The sequence below is a fragment of the Eurytemora carolleeae genome, unplaced genomic scaffold (assembly GCF_000591075.1).
Source record: "Eurytemora carolleeae unplaced genomic scaffold, Eaff_2.0 scaffold1976, whole genome shotgun sequence".
NCBI lineage: Eukaryota > Metazoa > Arthropoda > Copepoda > Calanoida > Temoridae > Eurytemora > Eurytemora carolleeae.
The window spans coordinates 24,879-48,477 of record NW_019397917.1 but is presented as its reverse complement, the minus strand read 5'-3'; the positions used below and the strand labels follow the sequence as shown (position 1 = coordinate 48,477).

Genomic DNA, 23,599 nt, shown 5'->3' with positions numbered 1-23,599 from the left:
ATCTCAACCATGTGCCTAAACATACACAAGCACATCTCAACCATGTGCCTAAACATATAGAAGAACATCTCAACCATTTGCCTAAACATACACAAGCACATCTCAACCATGCGCCTAAACATAAACAAGCATATCTCAACCATGTGCGTAAACATAGAAAAGAACATCTCAACCAGGTGCCCAAACATACACAAGCACATCTCAACCATGTGCCTAAACATACACAAGCACATCTCAACCATGTGCCTAAACATAGAAAAGAACATCTCAACAATGTGCCTAAACTCAAAATTATCTTAAAGGTATGAAGCTTATGGGCACAATCAATCAAAGAACTACAGTTAAACCCATGAAACTGTAGCAAAAAAACTTCAACTTCAACTTCTAAATAGGCCAAGGAACATGAAATATGTTAATTGCTTAATGGAGACATATTTTACTTATAAAGTAGATGTTAAGGCTACTGGTAAAACTATAATATGCTTAACAACAACATTTCACATGACACTTTGCAATGGTCTTCCTATTTTACAGTTTTATGGTTGCCACTGTAGTTTGGGAGTAAAAGATCGTTAAGGATAAACTGACCCATGGGATGACCTGACCTAGTGGGATAAACGTGACCCCTGATATTGGGGGGGGGGGGGCTCAAGATTTGATCCTGGAACAAAATAGTTAGAAAAAGTATCAATACTATTATGCACTGAAAAAATATTCTTTTCAACCTGGAAAGATCAAGTGGCCATTCTTTCTCTCCCCTGACTTGAACAAGATGGTTGAGAAGGAAGGAGGCAGTAGGAGCCAGCAGCATAAAGTTTAGCTTGCTCAGCATTATCACCTTAATATGCAATACCATTAATATTACCTTAACATACAATACCATTAATATTACCTTAATATACAATACCATTAATATTACCTTAATATACAATACCATTAATATTACCTTAATATACAATATCATTAATATTACCTTAATATACAATACTATTAATATTACCTTAATATACAATACTATTAATATTACCTTAATATACAATACCATTAATATTATCATTAGAAGACTATTTTCAATAAAATAGAGGTTGATATTTCAGTAGGGCATGGCAACATTCTATTGACCAATGGCAGCACGATAAGAAGTCTTCTCAACAATCAACAATATCACTATTTACAACCGATAACATTCAAAGCCACACTCTATGCCAGCAAAATGTAACAAGTAGGTATATACTTTATACTTTATACTTTATACTTTATACTTTATACTTTATACTTTATACTTTATACTTTATACTTTATACTTTATACTTTATACTTTATGCTCAAGATTTGATCCTGGAACAAAATAGAACAAGTATCAATACTATCATGCACTGAAAAAATATTCTTTTTAACCTGGAAAGATCAAGTGGCCATTCTTTCTCTCCCCTGACTTGAACAAGATGGTTGAGAAGGAAGGAGGCAGTAGGAGCCAGCAGCATAAAGTTCAGCTTGCTCAGCATTATTACCTTAATATACAATACCATTCATACTATCATTAGGTGACTATTTTCAGTGAAATAGAGGTTGAAATTTCAGTAGGGCATTGCAACATTCTATTGACCAATGGCATCACGATAAGATGTCATCTCAACAGTCAACAATATTACTATTTACAACCGATATCATTCAAAGCCAGACTTGCAAGTTGAAATTCACTCATTTTTTTCAACCCCAAAATAAATATACATCTGTGTGGTGGTACCTGTGGACAAAGCAACTTACCATGGGCAATATGCGTAGAACAACTTACCATTTGGTGATATGCTCAAAACAACTTACCATATGGTGATATGCTCAAAACAACTTACCATATGGTGATATGCTTAAAACTAAAATGCTTAATTTTCTCTATTTCCTAATGAATTCCAAAAGGATGTCGGGAAATCATAAGTTATGTTACAACCAATGAATTTCAACCAAAGAAATTTAAACAGTATTACCTTGTTCAACCACTCAACTCATAAGTTGGCGAATTTCCTCATCAGATTATATGTAAACTGTAAAAGTTTACCTCCATATGTTTGAAGTCAACATTTGAATATGAAGCAGCACACAGTTTTACAAGTTTGAATATCTAAATAAACAAAATTTAAATTAAATCAAATATTTTTACTTCAAAGTTATGTTGATTTATAAATAAAAGTACGTTCCATCTTCTTTTGATCTATTAGAATATAAACACAAAAGTGCATTAATAGCAAGATAAGTCCGTCACTATGGTTTATATCTTAATCAACCTTGCGGGTAAAGCAAAAAATAGAAAAGATTCCGAAACCGAATTGGAAATAGGTTTACTGATATCTATCGTACTATTTTTTATATTTGTGTGCTAAAGCCCACAAACCTTGAATAAAATAAAAATATTACCCATCGTAAAAACAGGACAAGTTTAAATACTGATTTGACCTCTTAAATCTACAAAAGACGACCTTAGTCTAACCTCTGGTGGGTTTTGCTCCTCCAGTTTTGCAGCAAGAAGTAGGGATGTAACTCCTGCGAGCTAAATCAGTTCAATAAATATTTTTGCTGACAGAAGATGTGCACCCCTTAAAATATTGATTTGTAAGATTGAAAAAGTATTTTTAATGTTCAGAAAATACTTTTAGATTGAAACGGCCTGTCATGTTATTAAGAAAAAAAACCATGGCTCTTGTGATTGGTTTCAATTTCGAAACACCAGCCTGCAAGAGAACTGAGTAACTGTCATTTGTGTATGCAAACCTTTTTCCATCCAACAAGTTATTGTTGTGTTTCTTGTTTGTTTTTAACCTGAAGCAGCTCTCTGTCGATGGCCTGGACACCAAGGAATCTGTCCAAATAATTAACACTAAGACACCAAGTTTCCAGACTAAATCCATGCTGCCTAAAAGTTCAACAAGCAATGCAATATAACGTTGTTTTGAGCAATTTATATCATTAAAATAAGAAAGTAATCAAGCAGACCAAAATGCTCCTTTACTTGAATTATTTCCAAAAACCTTTAGACTGCTGTTACAGAACTGAAATTTCTTTACATATGATCAATTCATTAAAGACTTATAGCTGTTATAAGATTATTAAAAATTGATGAAAATCAAATATTTTGTTTAAAAGTACATTTGAAACTTGATGTAGTCAATAAACTAACATCTTAACCAGTTGATGATCAAACAAAGCCTTAGAGGTATACCACTGCATACAAAACTTTAATGCATTAAATCAATCAATAAACGAAAGCCCAATTAAACCAACCTGGCAATGTTGGACAACCATTGTAGAAGAGTGTGTCTGGTCTCTGCTGTAACATCAGTTCCATCTGCTAAACCAATGCTTGCCATATACCTTGAATTAAAAAGTTCCCTGGACTTGTTTACACAAATAAGACAATTCATTCTTGCTTCGAACAAGTAATTTCATATTGTCAAAAACTCTTTTGGAGCATAATGTGCTATCAGCATGCACTTGCACTTGTTGGGCAGAGACTTAGCACTTTCACAGATCAAGCTAAAGTTAAATAAAAACATTCCACCTAGTCATTTAAACCTGTAATTATTAAAATGATTTACTTGGGTTCAAGTTGGCGCTTCCAAAGATAGGTATCAACAGCATACTCCATCACTTCCTCACACTAAACAACAGCTCAACAGAACAGTCAAACTGAACAGCCAAACTTTACAGCCAAACTGAACAGCTGAACCAAACAAACAGAACCAAATCACTTTCGAGGGACTTTAAAAGATCAGATTCTCCAAAAGCAATAAATAATTAAAAAGGAATGCAATGTTAACCATTTTAAAACCCTAATATGATTTAACATTTTACAACGATGATTACTTACATAATTGAAATTTACCATGTAGTAAGCATGCATGATAAAGTACATAAAGCTTGTTTTTACCTTAAAGGAAGTTTTTTTTCCACTCCAGGTTTTACTTTGAGATAAACGCCTTCATAAAAAAATAAAAGGTAAGTCAAAGTTGTCCTTAATGTCATATGTATCAATTATTGCCTTTTTAAATGAAAAGCTGTCGTTTTCTTCAGATAAAACTTATAACAGAGCAGTTAGTTTACTTAATTTTCCTATTAGACAGTAAGTGTGCATTATCAAAACATTGCAGGCAGTACATTATCAAAACATCCCCCCCCAGTCCCCACCCCACTGTAAAAAAAATTGGGAAATAATAAACTTGCATTGTTTATCAAAAGGCAATTAAAAATTTTTTTTTTCAAAATTAAATTTTTACCTCACTTTCGGCGCTTTGGGAGTAATGGCCTTCGCCCTAGGTTTTGGTCCTGGTGTTTTGGCTCCCCTGGGAAAAAAGTAAAACATATTGCCATTTTATGTTGCAACAATTGCCTTAAGTATTTTGGGCAGACAATTGGAAATAAGATCGGGCAGACAATTGTAAATAAGATTGGGCAGACAATTGTAAATAAGATCGGGCAGACAATTGTAAATAAGATCGGGCAGACAATTGTAAATAAGATTGGGCAGACAATTGGAAATAAGATCGGGCAGACAATTGTAAATAAGATTGGGCAGACAATTGTAAATAAAAATAACTATTTTATGACTAAAGTTGAAATAGAAGATGGGCACTAACAGATAAAAACAGATTTCAATTTTTATTTCAATTGAAAAAAAATGTAAGGAAGTTTTTAAATCTTTTATAGAAAAGCGAGTGAACCATTGAAACTTTACAGCAACTTTACGTGCTTTAATATACAATTAATTTAACATTACAGCACTATGAGTACTCTATAGCACGTCTATAATGAAATTTACAAAGACGTGACAATGAGTAATAAAAACACAATAATTTCAATAAATAAATTAAAACTTGCCAGCGACGTTAAATTAAATTATAAACCTGTTTTCAATCCTGAAATCAAAAACTGGACTACACCCGGAGGTCAAACCAACTTAGAAATAAATAATTTTTCAAAATCTTCATGATAAATTTAATCAAACGAATCCCGTGGAATTCTGATTAATTAAAAATTTTGGATTTTATCTCTAGTTCCTGAGTGTCTAGTTAGGCCCGCATCCAGCTCAATATCAAAAACCTAAAGTTAAACCAGTATACACTCTTCATACACTCTTTATACAGTCGTCATCGTATATATCAAGACTATGAAGAAGACTTTTGATTTCTACCAAGCTTATAAACAGCATGATATGCATGGCATCCTTACACAAAGAGAAGCTGTCAATTAGCAGCTTAAAACTTGTAATTAAGGCTGGGCATGTTCCAACTTTTTCAACGGTTAGTTCCAACCGTTTTTAGAATAAAATCTCAGATAGCCGTTAGTTTTAGAGGGTAAAAACGAAAACGGTATTTTCTGTAATTTTTTTAATTTACCGTCAGTTAACAATCTCAATTAGATTAATAGTGTTAACGGAAAATTTTCAACTACAGTGGTAGGAGATTATATCAATACAATGAAGACTAATTTCGATTTTAATTTTGATTTTAATCAAGCTGTTAAACAGCATGGATACACATAATCATAGAATTCAAGAGAAGCTATTAATTTAAAAAGCTTCTTCTGATTTTTTTTATGAAACAATAATTCCAAAATAATTTCCAAAATGTGGTCTGCAATTTTTGTGCTTTCATAATTACCGGAGATATTAAAGATTTCGTTTAGAATGAGACATTTTCATGGCTTAATTTAATAAACTAAAATTTATACATAATTCGTAACATTTTTTGAGAGCAAAAAATGGCAGACCATATTTTAGAAATGGCAGAATTAGGGCTATTCTGTGATTATTGCTTCATCAGGTTACCTTTGTCGAATGCCACAAGCTATTTCTAAGGTCATGGGCGACTTTGAATACCATAGTTTAAGCAGAAGTAAATATTACCATTACAATTAGATAATCAAATCAAATCAAATATATATATTTGCCCCAAGCCAAAAACATAGAAAATATCATATTTTAAAACATATTTATGAAACTTGAGACGGGGAGGCATTGATAGCCAGGGGCTGTTTAACAAGCAGCCTCCCACTGGAGAGTCAGTTTTAGCAATGATGCTGTTTTGAAGAGGCGCTGCTCATGGGATGGAGGGATAGATGATAGAAAGATAGATGTTACCGCCATACTATTCCTATTGGTTCAGAATAGACAAAAAACACATGACTGAACCCTGATTGGATGAGGCGCTAATAGACTCGGCATACTGGAGTGTGAAGTCAATAATTAATCTACTTTATTACGTGTTATTCAGAGTTTTACTACTCGGGGTTCATGTGTAGAAAACAATTGTTAACCGATTAGTCAGTATTTTGTCACATTCTGAATTGTGTGTTTTACTGGTCCTCAAAACAAAACAAAACACCCCATACATTTGTACAATACTTGCCGTAACTTATTTTATTCAATGAACTGTAAATGGACGTAGCTAGTTCAGAGCTGAATTCATATTTTAAATTTTAGCTAAAACGGTATGATGAAGACGACTTGAGCTATCTAGATTAATTTACATTGGGTTTCACTGTACAAAAACAACTATCTAGATTAATTTACATAGGGTTTCACTGTACAAGAAAAACTGTCTAGATTAATTTACATAGGGTTTCACTGTACAAGAACAACTATCTAGATTAATTTACAGAGGGTTTCATTGTACAAGAACAAGTTTTTTTTACCTCCTCTTCAGGCCCCATAGAGAAGAAACTTGGTGCTGATGTTGCGAACACTTTAACCTAACAACAAAACAGAATTTATCTGGGAACCCTTGAGATCAATGCCTGATCTCGATCTCTTGTTAATCGGCAGATTATTTTAATCTTTATTTGATATCTTGCGAGGGAGGGAAGGCAACCTCCCCCGCACAGCTTCCGAAACTCATTTTACCTATTTGCGACTGTAAAAAAAAATCAGATATTATGCAAATGTTAAGGATACTATAGATCGACTACCGTAATTAAATAATCATATTAGTCCCGTTTTAAGTAGAAATTAACGATTATAAATTGAAGATCCTTGCCGAAAGACTGTTTGGGGGAGGTTCGGAAGCCCTCCTGGGACGCGCACTGCCGAAAATAGGTAAAATAAGGTTCGGAAGATGTGCAGGGAAGGTTGCCTTCCCTCGCTCATCCTGCATGGAAATCGTACCCAGTCAGGAATTACAAGAGAGCTTAGATCAGGGGAGGAATACATAAAGATCCTCAGATTGAAAGTGCCCACAGAAAATATTGAGATCAATGGATTGGGATTTGAGAAACTAACACAAAGTTCGCAGCTTTGATCAGGTAATTGGTTAACCGCTAATTTAAACAGACTGTTTCGATATAATTTCAATTGACCCAACATTTATAAGTGGAATGTCTGATTCACAATGGTACCCGTAATAGTTTTGCCTGAACAAGATCAAAATGAGATAGCCATAAGCAGAGTTATAATGTGAAGATAATTATTTCAGAGGTGTACGCATTTTTAGTACTGCAGTGTACTGTCTCTGGGCGGTAAAGTAAACACAAGACGGATGTCACTGCAGCCTGACATGGGATCAATCTTTCAAATAAAAAATCAATGAAATATTCTAGTCAAAGGAAACTATTTTGTAAATTATAAATATTATCAAAATTAAATGCTTTTATCCTCCTCGGATACTAAAGAACACTGATGCATCTATTCTTGTTTACAAACATCGCCCAGAGAGAACTGGTTTCAATATGTACGCAGAGAATACGCAACAGCAATTAACTTTCCTTACATTATTACCTTGGCCACAATTTTTTACCCTAAAAAAATCATTTTCAAATGTGACTTTTTGACAACTAATTTTCTTTAGTGCATACTGAGTAAATTTAGTTTGGCATTGTGCTTCAGGGTTCTTAGAAGTGCCATGACCTTGTTGGTCTTTCAATGTTCAATTCCTTAAATTGCACTGTTAAAATTGAAGTTTCTCTGTAAAAGTAACTTGCGGACATGCTAGGGAAACAATGGAAAAACTATAAAGAATTTAAAAAATGTTGAGCTCAAAAAAACGACTTTCTTCCACATCAGGTTGAAGGAAAATTTGGGAGTTGACCCCATCACGATGAGGGGGGGGGGTTCCACCCCATCCCCTGTGTTTTTTTTTCTGAATAAAAACGGCTTACATTAGAACACTGAAACTTCTTTACTTTTTAAACATAAAAGTTATAAACAAAAAAAAATTTGTTTTTTTATCAGTAAGTAAAAATAATTATTTTTGAAATTATTTTCGACATACTTTTAGAACTTTTTTTTAATTCCTCAATTAAACCCTAACCATTAAAGTTAGGTCTAATTTTTTCAAAATAAGCAGGCCTTGAAAAGTTGGACTAGGGACATAAATCACACTCCCATATCTCAACTCTAAGAGCAAAATCTTAGGGGGGGAGTTGGAACCCCCCCCCCCATCTATATTAGACAAAACTAGCCCAATCGGGATAAGGGTTATAGTGCTACTTTAAAAACTCATTAATTCCCAAAATTGGCATGGTCCAAAATTTCAATTTCTTTCCGAAGTGAACCTACATTCAAATCAAACAAAATCAAATAAAATCAAGAATACGGTTTAAAAGACTTGATAAGACTTTAATAACTAAATAAACAAGCAGAAAAAAAGATGTGAAGGGTGTTGAAAAAAACACTTCACACTTTTTTCTCTCAGAGGCGTATTTACTATCCGATCATAATAAAATTAATTCCTCATGTCTCTAGGAAATTAGAACTACACGTGCTAAAATTATTTCCGGATTTGGTAAACTCTGCTCTGAAGAAAGGTAAAGATCGGAAGCCTCAGAGAAAAAAATGTGAACCGCTTGGTTAATCACCCTTTACTTACTAACCTTAGGTTCCATATTGGTGCTGAGCCCCCTTATTTTCTCCTTCTTCTCCTTCTAGCAGTTTAACTGCTTGTATAAATGTGGCCTGATCATACAGGGTTACCCACAAAGATTGAGATTTTGATGACGACCAACATACAGCGATTTTAAGGTTGAAATTGGATTATTACTTAAAATATAGAAAGAAACATAAAAAAAAAGAATTGAAGGTAGAAACAAGCTTTGAGGGAAAAAAGGTTGGCCTTAATTCCACAGAGTCGTCTCTGAAGTCTTATCCTTTGTGTGTAACCATGTATTTTATTCAAATAATTGATAAAGCTGATATTCGGCAGAAAACCCGAATCAACAGTAAGTCCCATAAAACTTGAAGTGAAATGGGTCTGTGCACACTGCAAATGTGTTTTATGTGCATTGGACTAAAGTCATACCAGTTAAGTTTAACAGTCGTTTTCATATTCCGTAGTTTATAGGGGTTCACTTTCCACCATGATACTTCCATTTGTCTCAATACGATTGGTCTCTTAATAAAACAATTGTTTCATGTTCACCTATATTTGAGACTGAGAGTATACAGAAAATTCTGATTATATTAAAAAACCTCATTTTTTTTGTCAATTGAGTCAAAGAAAACTTAAGAACTTGTGCAACATGGCTTTGAACATTTTTATTCCAAAGCACCCCCTAGCTTCACTCTTAATTAAAGATGTCTCTCAGTGCGAAAATGATCGATATTTCCTGTCAAAATAACCAAGCCTGGTTTCTTGTAAAGTTTAACACCTATTATTAGCCCTTCATAAAGTCAAATATTTTTTGTTTTTACGAAATCCACGAAACCAACGAGAGGTTTGCGGATTTCTCACATTTTAAGCATGGAAATGGAAGACGACTGCTTGACCCAAGTCAACATTTTATAAAGTCTAACAAACATAAAAAATGTACACAAACCCATTTTAGTTCATAAGTTAATTTTTAAGCTTCTAGCTAAGCTAATTGCTTTGTTACAATTTAACAACCCCAAATCCACATTTATAGTGTTTGACCAAGCAGAATAAACTTACCTTAAGATTTTCCACAGTTTTAATAACAGCTGACTGCATTAGGCCCTAAAGTAATTTTTTAACAATTTCTTAAAAAACAAATTATATCTTAAATGTGTCCACTTGCGATATGCAATGGAAGTTTTAAAGCTAGAAACGTCGTCCTTGGGTTACTTTGTGAATAGGACTTGGCACTTAAAACATGAAGAGGTACTGAAATAAAATCTATACAGAGAAATCAATTTTAATAACAATATTAAAGAAAAATATCTTTGAGATTTTCTCAAAAAGAAAAAAAGGTAGTATAATGCTGTTTTACCTGATCTGAAAGCTGTGAAAACAACAAGGAATATGGGGCCATCTTTTCAAATCTTAAATTGAATTTCTTTTTTAAATTTAATTTCTTCCCAGGACAGGGTTGTTGCTTCAGAATTACTAAAGAATACCTTGAATACGTCAATCATAGAATTCAGAATAGACTGCAATTGACTTCCAAGAAGACTACAGTTGACCACAAAGAGGACTACAGTTGACTACCAAGAGGACTACAGTTGACTACCATAAGGACTACAATTGACTACCATAAGGACTACAATTGACTGCCATAAGAACTACAGTTGACTACCAAGAGGACTACAGTTGACTACCATAAGTACTAAAGTTGACTACCATGAGGACTACAGTTGACTACCATAAGGACTACAATTGACTACCATAAGGACTACAATTGACTGCCATAAGAACTACAGTTGACTACCAAGAGGACTACAATTGACTACCATAAGGACTACAGTTGACTACCATAAGAACTACAGTTGACTACCATAAGGACTACAATTGACTACCATAAGGACTACAATTGACTACCATAAGAACTATAGTTGACTACCAAGAGGACTACAGTTGACTACCATAAGGACTAAAGTTGACTTTCATTAGAACTACAGTTGACTACCAAGAACACTACAATTGACTTCATGTACAATTGTACAAAAATACCGGCATTAAAAAGGACAAGGGATGGGTAGATTTAACCCTAGAGTAGGCTATTTTTGACTAACATGGATTGAGGGGAGGACGTGTTATCCACCATCACTATTATTTCCCCTTTATATTGAAATTTTAAAGCTAAAAACACTCAATTTTGTCATTTTCACAAAACTTAATAATAGATTTTTGTTATGTTTTTATTTTTAGAACCGCAAGTGATAGGGAATTAAGGTGGCCATTTTCGGCGGCCAAAGCCGAAATAATGGGATCAATTTTACACTTTGTGACACCAAATTATTTACAGGCTGCATTTGGTCCTAAAAATTGTGATAAAAAAGGCTGAAATTTTGCATGCAGCATATTAATGTGATCATCTATACGAATCAAGAACACTATTTTGGATCGGAGGTCAACGACCTCTATTATAGAGGTGTGGGGTGCATCCCCCAAGTCCAGCTTTTTAAGGACAGTATGTTAAACAAATTGAATTCTACTGTAAAGGTTAGGGTGGAAGGGACAGACATGTTATTACATCCATTTCAAGCCGTTGGACCATCCTCAACCGTCCTTAACCGTCCTCAACCGTCCACAACCGTCCCTACCTCCTGCATTAAAGAAAAGATTTTGCTAAACTTTATGAGTTTAAAAATGGGAACAAATTGAAAGACTGGGGTTTTAGGATCCTGGCCCATATTGAGAGTAAAAGACGATAGTAAAAACCAAAACCAACATTTTATTAAGCATCACAAGGACAACAATTCCTAATTTTCGGATATTTTCTTAAATCAAAGTTATAAAAGGAGTTCTATTTATATTAAAACCCTTGGCCTTTTCCATTTTCAAACATATCCTGAATTTGTGTCGCGTTTTTGGGAAACTTTCCCGTTTTTAGAGTATAATCTGAGAATCAAAACAAAACTCATTTTAATAACTAACAAAATTAATCACTGAAAGTAAACTAAATTAACTGCTGAAATATATTTAGAATATAAGTTTTCACATTTTATTTGTTAAAAAAGAGAATAAAGTTGATTTAGTTCCTGCGTTTAAAACAATCAATTTCTCGCATTTCTAGTTAAATCTACTTTGCAAGAACAAAATAAAATTAATATGTTGATTTCTCAATTCCGTAATGTTTTTTATCACAAAAGAACAATATATTTTTATTTTCTATTTTGTTTATATTCTACCTTATCAAAAATCTTGTCTTGTGACGTAAGTCAATAAAAACGTAAAAATTTACATTAATATGAATTCGATTATTTACTGTCTCAAAATCAGGATATGTTTAAAATCCGCGACATGAGCTGAAATGAGGTAATTTTTTCAAAATAGGTATATATTCGAAAATGAAAACAAGAATCATCAAAAACTAATTCTCACACCTTGCTATTAGTTTAAAGTTGACATTTCTTGCTTTGTCAATAAATAGTTTCAAGCCATTTTTTATAAAAGTAAGGTGTAGTTTTGTTTAGCTCGGCTTGGATTTAAAGATGTATACGCTTGAAAAAAAATTACTTTGCAGATTTGGCCCATTTCTAACACTCAGTTATGTTAGCAAAGATATAGTTTTGGAACTAATTTATACAGTAACCTTGTGTATTGTAATGTTTATGATTAATACTTAATTTAAGCAATATCATAATTATACACAGAGCAGTAAAGAATCACTCTCCGCGATCACATCTCTAACAATTTCACTAAGATTGAGAGAAATCTAACCAAACGTCTTACTCGTAATATTTATAATAAAGGTTTTGTACACCATGTATACAATGTACTGTATTTACTGTACACTGTGTACGTTGAGTACGTTCTATACTAACAAAACGTACTTTACAGTTATACGAGTTATACTAATCCATGACTCTTGATATGATGCGATTTAAATTGTCAATGTGAAATACTGCATGAGATAATTAATTACAGACAAAAAATAATTTTTCACAATCATCATCAAAAATTATGATTTTGTCTCTTTCATTAATCAGAATTGACGAAAAACAATCATCTTCTCGATAAACAAAATAAAAAATAAATTCCTTAATTGTAAATAATCATAAATTTTTTTAATATCGAAGTTAGTGGATACCTTATTCACTTTTGTGGAAACCAGTTGATAAAGATCTTAGAATTCACAAGCCAATGTAAGACGAGCGGGGGAAGGCAGGCGGCCATGAGCCACAACCATTTCCCCTTCCGAGCCACATATTAGATTTTTTCTCTTTCGGCAGCCATGAGCCACCACTATTTCCCCTTCCGTTCCACTACATTTGACTCTTCCGGGCAAAAATACTTTTTTATATGATATATTAAGGGCATTTTGTGTGATTTTCAAAAATCCAGCCGCGTCACGCAAAAAAGCACAACTTAAACCATTTTTTCAATTCTACACAAGATTAATATATTGTGTGTAGAATTCTTAAACTGCTTTAAAGTCTTTTAGCAGATAAACTAAGCTATTTTTCGTATTGTGAGAGCAGAGCCAAGGATGTAATGCAAGGAAAGTTATTTCAGAAGTGTACGCATCTTTTGTTCTACAGTGTACTGTCTCTGGGCGGTAATGTAAACACAAGACGGATGTCGAAGCCTGACATGGGATCCATCTTTTACATAAAAAAATCAATGAAATATTCTGTTCATAGGAAACTATTATGTGAATTATCAAAATTATCAAAATTTAATGTTTTTAACCTCCTGGGATACTAAACGAACACTGATGCATCTATTTTGGGCAGACAATTGTAAATAAGATTGGGCAGACAATTGTAAATAAGATTGATTAAGATTACAGCACAATGAGTACTCTATAGCACGTATATAATGAAATTTACCAAGAAGTGACAATGAGTAATAAAAACACAATAATTTCAAAAAATAAATTAAATTTTTCCAGCGACGTTTAATTATGTTTTGAACCATACATTTCTTCTAAATAAAAAATTCAATTATAAACCTGTTTTCAATCCTGAAATCAAAAACTGGACTACACCCGGAGGTCAAACCAACTTAGAAATAAATCATTTTTCAAAATCTTCATAATAAATTTAACCAAACTAATCACGTGGAATTTTGATTAATTAGAAATTTTGGATTTTATCTCTAGTTCCTGAGTGTCTAGTTAGGCCTGCATCCAGCTCAATATCAAAAACCTAAAGTTAAACTAGTACACACTCTTCATACACTCTTCATACAGTCGTCATCGTATATATCAAGACTATGAAGAAAACTTTTGATTTCTACCAAGCTTTCAAACAGCATGATATGTATGGCATCCTTACACAAGAGAAGGTTTCAATTAGCAGCTTTATGTTGTTAACGTGTAAACTTGTAATTAAGGCTGAACATGTTCCAACTTGTTCAAGCCGTATCGTTAACGGTTAGTTCCAACCGTTTTTAGAATAAAATCTCAGATAGTCGTTAGTTTTAGAGGGTAAAAACGAAACTTTGTTTCGGTAACGATATTTTCTGTAATTTTTTTAATTTACCGTCAGTTAACAATCTCAATTTAATTAATAGCGTAAACAGAAAATTTTCAACTACAGTGGTAGGCGATTATATCAATACAATGAAGACGATTTTCGATTTTAATTTTGATTTTAATCAAGCTGTTAAACAGCATGGATACACATAATCATAGAATTCAAGAGAAGCTATTAATTTAAAAAGCTTCTCTTTGATTACTTGTAAACTTGTAATTCAAGAAAAAGCTCGCAAACAATCCAAACTTGGATAAAAATGTTGTTTCAATTGTATTGTTGTATTCGCTTACCACTGTATAATAACATAATTAACGTCAATTTTTAATGAATTTCGTTTACTTTTAATGAAATCGATATCTTTGAGAGAAATCTAACCAAACGTCTTACTCGTAATATTTATAATAAAGGTTTTGTACACCATGTATACAATGTACTGTATTTACTGTACACTGTGTACGTTGAGTACGTTCTATACTAACAAAACGTACTTTACAGTTATACGAGTTATACTAATCCATGACTCTTGATATGATGCGATTTAAATTGTCAATGTGAAATACTGCATGAGATAATTAATTACAGACAAAAAATAATTTTTCACAATCATCATCAAAAATTATGATTTTGTCTCTTTCATTAATCAGAATTGACGAAAAACAATCATCTTCTCGATAAACAAAATAAAAAATAAATTCCTTAATTGTAAATAATCATAAATTTTTTTAATATCGAAGTTAGTGGATACCTTATTCACTTTTGTGGAAACCAGTTGATAAAGATCTTAGAATTCACAAGCCAATGTAAGACGAGCGGGGGAAGGCAGGCGGCCATGAGCCACAACCATTTCCCCTTCCGAGCCACATATTAGATTTTTTCTCTTTCGGCAGCCATGAGCCACCACTATTTCCCCTTCCGTTCCACTACATTTGACTCTTCCGGGCAAAAATACTTTTTTATATGATATATTAAGGGCATTTTGTGTGATTTTCAAAAATCCAGCCGCGTCACGCAAAAAAGCACAACTTAAACCATTTTTTCAATTCTACACAAGATTAATATATTGTGTGTAGAATTCTTAAACTGCTTTAAAGTCTTTTAGCAGATAAACTAAGCTATTTTTCGTATTGTGAGAGCAGAGCCAAGGATGTAATGCAAGGAAAGTTATTTCAGAAGTGTACGCATCTTTTGTTCTACAGTGTACTGTCTCTGGGCGGTAATGTAAACACAAGACGGATGTCGAAGCCTGACATGGGATCCATCTTTTACATAAAAAAATCAATGAAATATTCTGTTCATAGGAAACTATTATGTGAATTATCAAAATTATCAAAATTTAATGTTTTTAACCTCCTGGGATACTAAACGAACACTGATGCATCTATTCTTGTTAACAAATTCCGCCCAGAGAGAACTGGTTTCAATATGTACGCAGAGTATACGTGACAGCAATTAACTTTCCTTGCATTACAACCTTGAGCAGAGCCAAGTTGTTCAGAGTAGTCTGAAGAAAAAGAAAATATTAATAAAAATCACAATATTTACTGTGATCGCTTACGTGTTACAGATTTTATCAAAACAACATTTTTTTTTTCAATTTTCTCTTCACATTGGACATTTTCACACAAGGGTAAAATATAGCTAAAGTGTATTTTATTGTGAGTCTAAAAAATAAGCCATTTTTAGAAAAATGAGAATTTAGATTTTCAAAAATGAAGTTTTACCGTTTTTAATGAATAATCCTTATATTTCATATTGACACTGAAATATAAAGATTCAAATATATAAATATTGCATGACGCGGCTGGATTTTTGAAAATTACACTTTAATGGCCCTTAATATACCATTATTTTAGTTTTGACCCTTAGGTTTTGCTAAAAGGAAGGTTTAATGTTTAAAAACGATTAACTAACTCGACCCAATCAAGAAAGCTACAATAGAATTTTCTATTACATATTAATTCTTTTATTGCATTCTTGATTAAATATATACTTTTGGGGCCAGCCAGCTCAATTAAGCCCAATTAGAACTATTATCCAAACTAGATTTATTGATATCTGTTAGATTCTCCATTATTCCAACTTTTCATCATTAGATTAGTATTTAATCATAATTGTAAAGTCAGATTATCAATATTTGGACCATATAGAATCATTAATAGCTGTAGGTTTTTCATTACTGAAGTTGGGAGGGGNAGCTGAAATTTCTTGACTTTTCTTAAATATTTTTTTTATAACCGCCTGAGAACCCAGGGTTACTGCCTGAAATAGGCCTGTTTTACCTTCCAGATTAAGTTTGTTGTTAACCCTATCACGGTTGGGGTGGGGGTGTTTTCCACCCATCTTTATAACTTAAAAACAGCTTTCGCTAGAACTTAAACTTGTGCAAAAACACCGCAAATTGCAAAAATTACAATTTTTTTCTTCTTTGTTTTTTTCGAAATGCTCAGATAACTGTACAGCAATATACAGTGATAACCAGAAAACTCTGGAATGGGAAGTCGACTTTTAAACTCAAGTTATGGTGTTATAATAATATAGGGAACATTAGGCACAGCAACTATGGATTTTACGTAAAAAGTGATTCAATACCTTACAAGTAAAACTATTTGCTTTGTAACAGCATCAAATACACTTCAGTATTGGTTCAGTCTTCCTCTCATACAGTATTCTGGTTATCACTGTATAATAATTAGATATGTAACTCTATTATAGATGTATCTTAAACTGAAATGATTTTGATTATATATTATTTTTTTGCAAAAGCATTTTTTTCGTCAAAACTGAATTCACTTTTTCGAGAGCTTTCCAAAAATGTACAATTTTTCAATTTATCTTTTAAATTCCGGATTTGGGGGGGGGGGGGGGGGTCAAATTTCCCCCTCCCAGCATATCCTGGTTTTCAAGTACACCAGCAGCGATAGGAGACTAAAGACTACATAGACACAAAACTACAATATTCTTTAATTTAAAAACACTCAGAAAATAGTGATACTATTTAAAATTTATAACATTTCTAATTTCTATGTCATAAAAAAAATTCGATTGGATTTTGATTTTATTTAAAAATTTTAATTCTTCTTGCGTTTAAATAGATTTTATGCGAAAACTGATGACAAAAAAAATGTAAAATTTCTTTTTTAATTTGATGATTTTTGTAGATATCCCTGCACAAAAGATTAAGTAAGAAAGCTAGGTCAGTTAACCATTAGTTGTGACTTGCCCATTGGCCATTACTAACAACCAAAGCCTCTTCGTTTATTTAGGTAATTTAGTTCAGGCCACTTTCCAAAAAAGTCAAATTAAAAATTTCAACTAGGTAACCCTAGAAATTGGGAAAATACTGAAAACTTGCATACACAAATTTTCCAAAAAAAATCTATTTGCAAATCCCTTGCCCTCATAGGCAATTACGGAAAAAATTGTGTGAAAAAAACAAAAACTGTCAAACTTCAAGGCCTTGAGGGAAAATTTTATATTTTAATTACATTACTAGCCTAGCAACCATATCCTGTGTATATACTAACCTAGCAACCCTATCCTGTGTATATACTATCCTAGCAACCCTATCATATGTATATACTATCCTAGCAACCCTATCCTGTGTATATACTAGCCTAGCAACCATATCCTGTGTATAATACTAACCTAGCAACCCTATCCTGTGTATATACTATCCTAGCAACCCTATCATATGTATATACTATCCTAGCAACCCTATCCTGTGTATATACTAGCCTAGCAACCATATCCTGTGTATATACTAACCTAGCAACCCTATCCTGTGTACATACTAACCTAGCAAGCCTATCCTGTGTATACACTATCCTAGCAACCCTTTCATATGTATATACTATCCTAGCAACCCTATCATGTGTGTATACTAACCTAGCAACCCTATCCTGTGTATATATTAACCTATCAATCCTATCCTGTGTATAAATATATATATATATATACTAGCCTAGCAACCCTATCCTGTGTATAAACTAACCTAGCAACCCTATCCTGTGTATATACTAACCTAGCAACCCTATCCTGTGTATATACTAGCGTAGCAACCCTATCATGTGTATATACTAACCCAGCAACCCTATCCTGTGTATATACTAACCTATCAATCCTATCCTGTGTATATCTATATACTAGCCTAGCAACCCTATCTTGTGTATATACTAACCTAGCAACCCTATACTGTGTATATACTAACCTAGCAACCCTATCCTCTGTATATACTAACCTAGCAACCCTATCCTGTGTATATACTAACCTAGCAACCCTATCCTGTGTATATAGTAACCTAGCAACCCTATCATGTGTATATACTAACCTAGAAACCCTATCCTGTGTATATAATAACCTATCAACCCTATCATGTGTATATACTATCCTAGTAACCCTATCATATTTATATACTATCCTAGCAACCCTATCTTGTGTATATACTAACCTAGTAACCCTATCATATGTATATACTAACTTAGCAACCCTATCCTGTGTATATACTAACCTAGTAACCCTATCATATGTATATACTAACCTAGCAACCCTATCCTGTGTATATACTAACCTAGCAACCCTATCCTGTGTATATACTAACCAAGCAACCCTTTTCTGTGTATATACTATCCTGGCAACCCTATCATGTGTATATACTGACCTAGCAACCCTATCATGTGTATATACTAGCCTAGCAACCCTATCATGTGTATAAACTATCCTAGCAACCCTATCATGTGTATATACTAACTTAGCAACCCTATCCTGTGTATATACTAACTAGCAACCCTATCATGTGTATATACTATCCTAGCAACCCTATCCTGTGTATATACTATCCTAGCAACCCTATCCTGTGTATATACTATCCTAGCAACCCTATACTGTGTATATACTATCCTAGCAACCCTATCATTTGTTTATACTAGCCTAGCAACCCTATCCTGTGTATATACTAACCTAGCAACCCTATCATGTGTATATACTAACCTAGCAACCCTATCCTGTGTATATACTATCTTAGCAACCCTATCATGTGTATATACTAGCCTAGCAACCCTATCCTGTCTATTGTGTATTTACTATCCTAGCAACCCTATCATGTTTATATACTAACCTAGCAACCCTATCCTGTGTATATACTAACTAGCAACCCTATCATGTGTATATACTATCCTAGCAACCCTATCCTGTGTATAAACTATCCTAGCAACCCTATCATGTGTTAATACTAGCCTAGCAACCCTATCCTGTGTATATACTAACCTAGCAACCCTATCATGTGTATTTACTATCCTAGCAACCCTATCATATGTATATACTAAACTAGCAACCCTATCCTGTCTATATACTATCCTTGTAACCCTATCCTGTGTATATACTATTCTAGTAACCATATTCCGTGTATATACTAACCAAGCAACCCTATCCTGTGTTTATACTATCCTGGCAACCCTTTCATGTGTATATACTAACCTATCAACCCTATCCTGTGTATATAATAACCTAGCAACCCTATCATGTGTATATACTAACTTAGCAACCCTATCCTGTGCATATACTAGCCTAGCAACCCTATCCTGTGTATATACTAACCTAGCAACCCTATCCTGTGTATATACTAACTAGCAACCCTATCATGTGTATATACTATCCTAGCAACCCTATCCTGTGTATATACTAACCTAGCAACCCTATCATGTGTATATACTATCCTAGCAACCCTATCATGTCTATATACTATCCTAGCAACCCTATCCTGTGTATATACTATCCTAGCAACCCTATCATGTGTATATACTAACTTAGCAACCCTATCCTGTGTATTTACTAACCTAGCAACCCTATCATGTGTATATACTAACCTAGCAACCCAATCATTTGTATATACTAACTTAGCAACCCTATCATGTGTACATACTAACCTAGCAACCCTATCATGTGTATATACTAACCTAGCAACCCTATCATGTTTAAATACAGGGTGTCCCAATAAACATGGGAATTCAGTGACGAATTCGATATCGTTATAGTGATACCTACTGAGAAAGCTGTAATCTGTAAGAGTTTCGTCTGCTATGTTCACATTTTGTTTGTTTATGTTTTGACTGCATACGGTTGTACTTAGTAAAACAAGACTACACTTCACGAAATCTAATATCTTGTAAGGTAATTGTGATTTAATTAATATTGCTACACCACGGCTAGCCTGGGTAGAGTTGGTGTATGTGTGATATGAACCAAACTTACTAAATTCTAACCTTTTCTTAAGGATTTTTTCACCATCATTACCCAGCCTGATGTCCTGAAGCAATATTATTTCCACCTTTTTGTCTAATATGGATTCTAACTTTTGGTCAAATCTATTTAGGTTACTGTTTAATTGGAAACGTGTTGATAAATTCAAAGAATTGACATTCTGTGATAAAAAGCGTATGCCGCTCAGATCGTTAAATGTCGCCATTATTATTTATTGCGAGTACCGCGTTTGGTATAATTGGAAACAAAAAGAAAAAGCGATTAAAGGCTATGGCGTATTTAAAGATGATAAAGTTTATAAGATCGAGGTGATTTTTATAAGTTTTTTGAAGGTAGATAACGAGGATGTTTGAATTTAATTCATGGTTTATTATAAATATACGTGTAAAATTTTCAAGTTTATATTTTTTATAATATGAATATGTGCTAGATGGATGATTGCATACGAATTTTACACTTAAAATGAGAGGAGGTTTTGAAAATAAGCAGGATATCTGTTCCCTGTTGACTTTTAGAATTGATAAAGATTTACGTCGGTAAAGAGTTATACAAGCGTTAAAATTTGTTGAGATAAAAATTATATCAAGTTTGATTAAAATTCGACAATGTTCAAATACAGTCTCACTGATACTAAAATATATTCTTAAACTTGTTTCAGTTTGTACCGTGACAGAACTGGTTCCTAGAGTGAGCAGTACACACACGTTCACACAATACCTCCGCGTAAACATCATATAATCACCAGAAAGTGTACCCTGATGTGTGGCAGGACCTGATAGAGCTGGCGCAGGCGCAAAAGAGTATTGAAAATTCATAATCCAGAGGAGGTTAAGAAACATGAGATGAGAAGATGAATTTCCAACTTTGACTTTAATGTTATATGATAAGTTGATAAATTTAAAAAAAGATTTACTTTTCAACTTAGAATTTATAATATCGATCAATTTCTTATGATTTATTAACAGAAAAATAGTTGTGACATCGATTATTAAAAAGTTTAAAATTTTGTGATCCTCAGAAGTTATTTTGTCTAGTAATAAGATATTGAGCAGAACATTTGAAAGATAAATTTTTTTTTGGTAATTTTTGGGTATAAATTTTTTATTTATTCGAGGCACAATAAAATTGAAAAGAATGTTTGTAGTATTGTTAGAATTAATACTTTTTTTATCCTTAAATCCTAGAATGTTTGTAGTATTATGCTTGTGTTTCTTCGAGTCCCTCGTATCTGTTCTTGGTTGGTGTGGTAGCTCGTGGTGTTCCAGGTAGTGGTACCGATGGTACACCATTCTTAGCTGGTTGGAAAGAGTTTCTTAGAGGGTCAATATTATTGTTAGGGATATTTTTAGAGTATTCTTTGGAATCAAGGAAATTAAATGAAACATCTTCAACGTTGGATTTGCAAGGTTGCCTTTTTTGACCAAACTTATCAATGTCTGAAGGGTTTAGGGGAAAGCTTAAGGTTTCAACATATTCCCATCTTTCATTTGAAGTTGGGCGGGAGGATATTACTAGTTTATTGTTAGATGCAGAGGGACGGATTAAAATTTGAGAACCTTTGAATTTGTTTGATTTATTGTACCCCGTCCTGATTTCCTTGATGTGAGAGTATAGATAGGAAGGCCATTCCACAACTACCTTTTTTGAAGCAGCTCTGAGAGCTTTTTCAATCGAGATCTTTTTGTCTTTATCTGCGCAGATAATCCCAACGGGTGTGTTACCTTCGCGTATCAATTTTGTATTGATCAAGATCGAACTGCCGATTAGGTGTTCCGGTGCGACGTTCAGTTTAGTTTTTAGGGTTTTTTTAACGTTTTCCCTAGCCGTGTTAGTATTTTCAATTTTACCACCAATTAGAGACTCCTGAACGGGCATATCAAGAATTTTAACTGTGCGTTGTGATTTTTCCATTTCTTTTTTAAGTTTCTCGCAATGTTGAGCATACTTCATTGTTTGGTTAGATTCTCTAATTTCCCGGTTTTCGTTTACAACACGGTCAACGGTGCCAAAATCTTCGAAAACTACGTGGCTCAAGAAGACAACAATTTGATATAATGCGTTAAAGGTTTCTCGGTTTGGTGGTGGTGCATTTTCGTCGGCTGCGATCGGTGCGAGTCCTTTCATAATTTCTACTACTTTCTCATAAATTTCGTTGCGAGGATTAGGTCGAGGTTTGGGAGGGTTCAAAACGGTGACGTCGTCACCTAGACGCATATTTTTCCCAAGTGGGCTTATTTTTTCGCCGTCTCTGTCAAGTGGACGTTTTTTGCCGTAATCATTTGTTTGCGAGTTCGTGATCGGAATCGGTTCAGTCGGTAACGGTTCGGTCGGTGTCCTATTCTCGTTCGTGTTTCCAGGTTCATCGTTGGCAGCTCTTAAAATCCCAAGTGCAGGAGTCAGAAAGCTAAGGATGGAGAGTTGTGAGGCCCCAGCTTTTGGGGGGTCTTTTTTTTGAGATCATTCTTTTTCGTCATTCTGTCCTATCGAAAAAGGAATAGAAATAAGAAAAGGAAAGAATCGAAAATAAGGGAAAATAAGGTGTTATTTATGTAAGGTTGTTTATAAGTACGGGTGTACTTACTTGATTCGCTGAGATTTGCAGTACTGTGTACACACTAACACTACAAAGCTGGAGCTAATTCACTAGGTGTTTCTCGCTTGAGATACTGAAGTGAACTGAAGGAACAGGAGCAGCTAAACGAGATATAGAGTTGAGGGAGCTGCCTAATTACACCAGAGAATTCTGAATATCTGAACAAAATGTTGTGAGACAAAATTGAAATGTAACAAATGTATTTGTATCAATAAAATATAAACAAATGAATGAATCCTATTTATTCATACTCTGAGAGATAGACATAGAACTATATGAATAACCAGAAAGGGACAGTTTATGAAATTGGTACTGGGATCGAAAGTAAAGCCTTTGCATTAACCCTTAATGAAAGAGGGGCAAATTGTGGACCTTGACGTCCCTAGGAT

The 23,599-nt window shown here is 33.6% G+C and overlaps 1 protein-coding gene across 1 annotated transcript; it reads right to left on the bottom strand.

The window, feature by feature from the left end:
• Nucleotides 1–36: 36 nt before the first annotated feature.
• On the bottom strand, nucleotides 37–11,667 carry LOC111716308 (cyclin-O protein A). Its single transcript, XM_023491746.1, has 16 exons — nucleotides 10,210–11,667; nucleotides 9,912–9,956; nucleotides 8,857–8,907; nucleotides 6,685–6,741; nucleotides 5,049–5,091; nucleotides 4,896–4,947; nucleotides 4,269–4,334; nucleotides 3,923–3,971; nucleotides 3,591–3,652; nucleotides 3,277–3,366; nucleotides 2,815–2,908; nucleotides 2,486–2,545; nucleotides 2,057–2,119; nucleotides 726–838; nucleotides 141–246; nucleotides 37–48 (listed from the first exon to the last, which is right to left on the bottom strand). Exons 1-16 carry the CDS (start codon nucleotides 10,249–10,251, stop codon nucleotides 37–39), a joined length of 1,005 nt encoding a protein of 334 aa, XP_023347514.1. The 5' UTR covers nucleotides 10,252–11,667.
• Nucleotides 11,668–23,599: the final 11,932 nt, after the last annotated feature.

Coding starts and splice junctions, on each gene's coding strand:
- LOC111716308 (XM_023491746.1), bottom strand. CDS start 10,251: ATGGCCCCATATTCCTTGTTGTTTTCACAGCTTTCAGATCAG. Junction 5,092..6,684: donor CTATGGGGCCTGAAGAGGAG/GTAAAAAAAACT, acceptor GTTTAACTTTAG/GTTTTTGATATTGAGCTGGA. Junction 4,948..5,048: donor GGGCCTAACTAGACACTCAG/GAACTAGAGATA, acceptor TTTATTTCTAAG/TTGGTTTGACCTCCGGGTGT.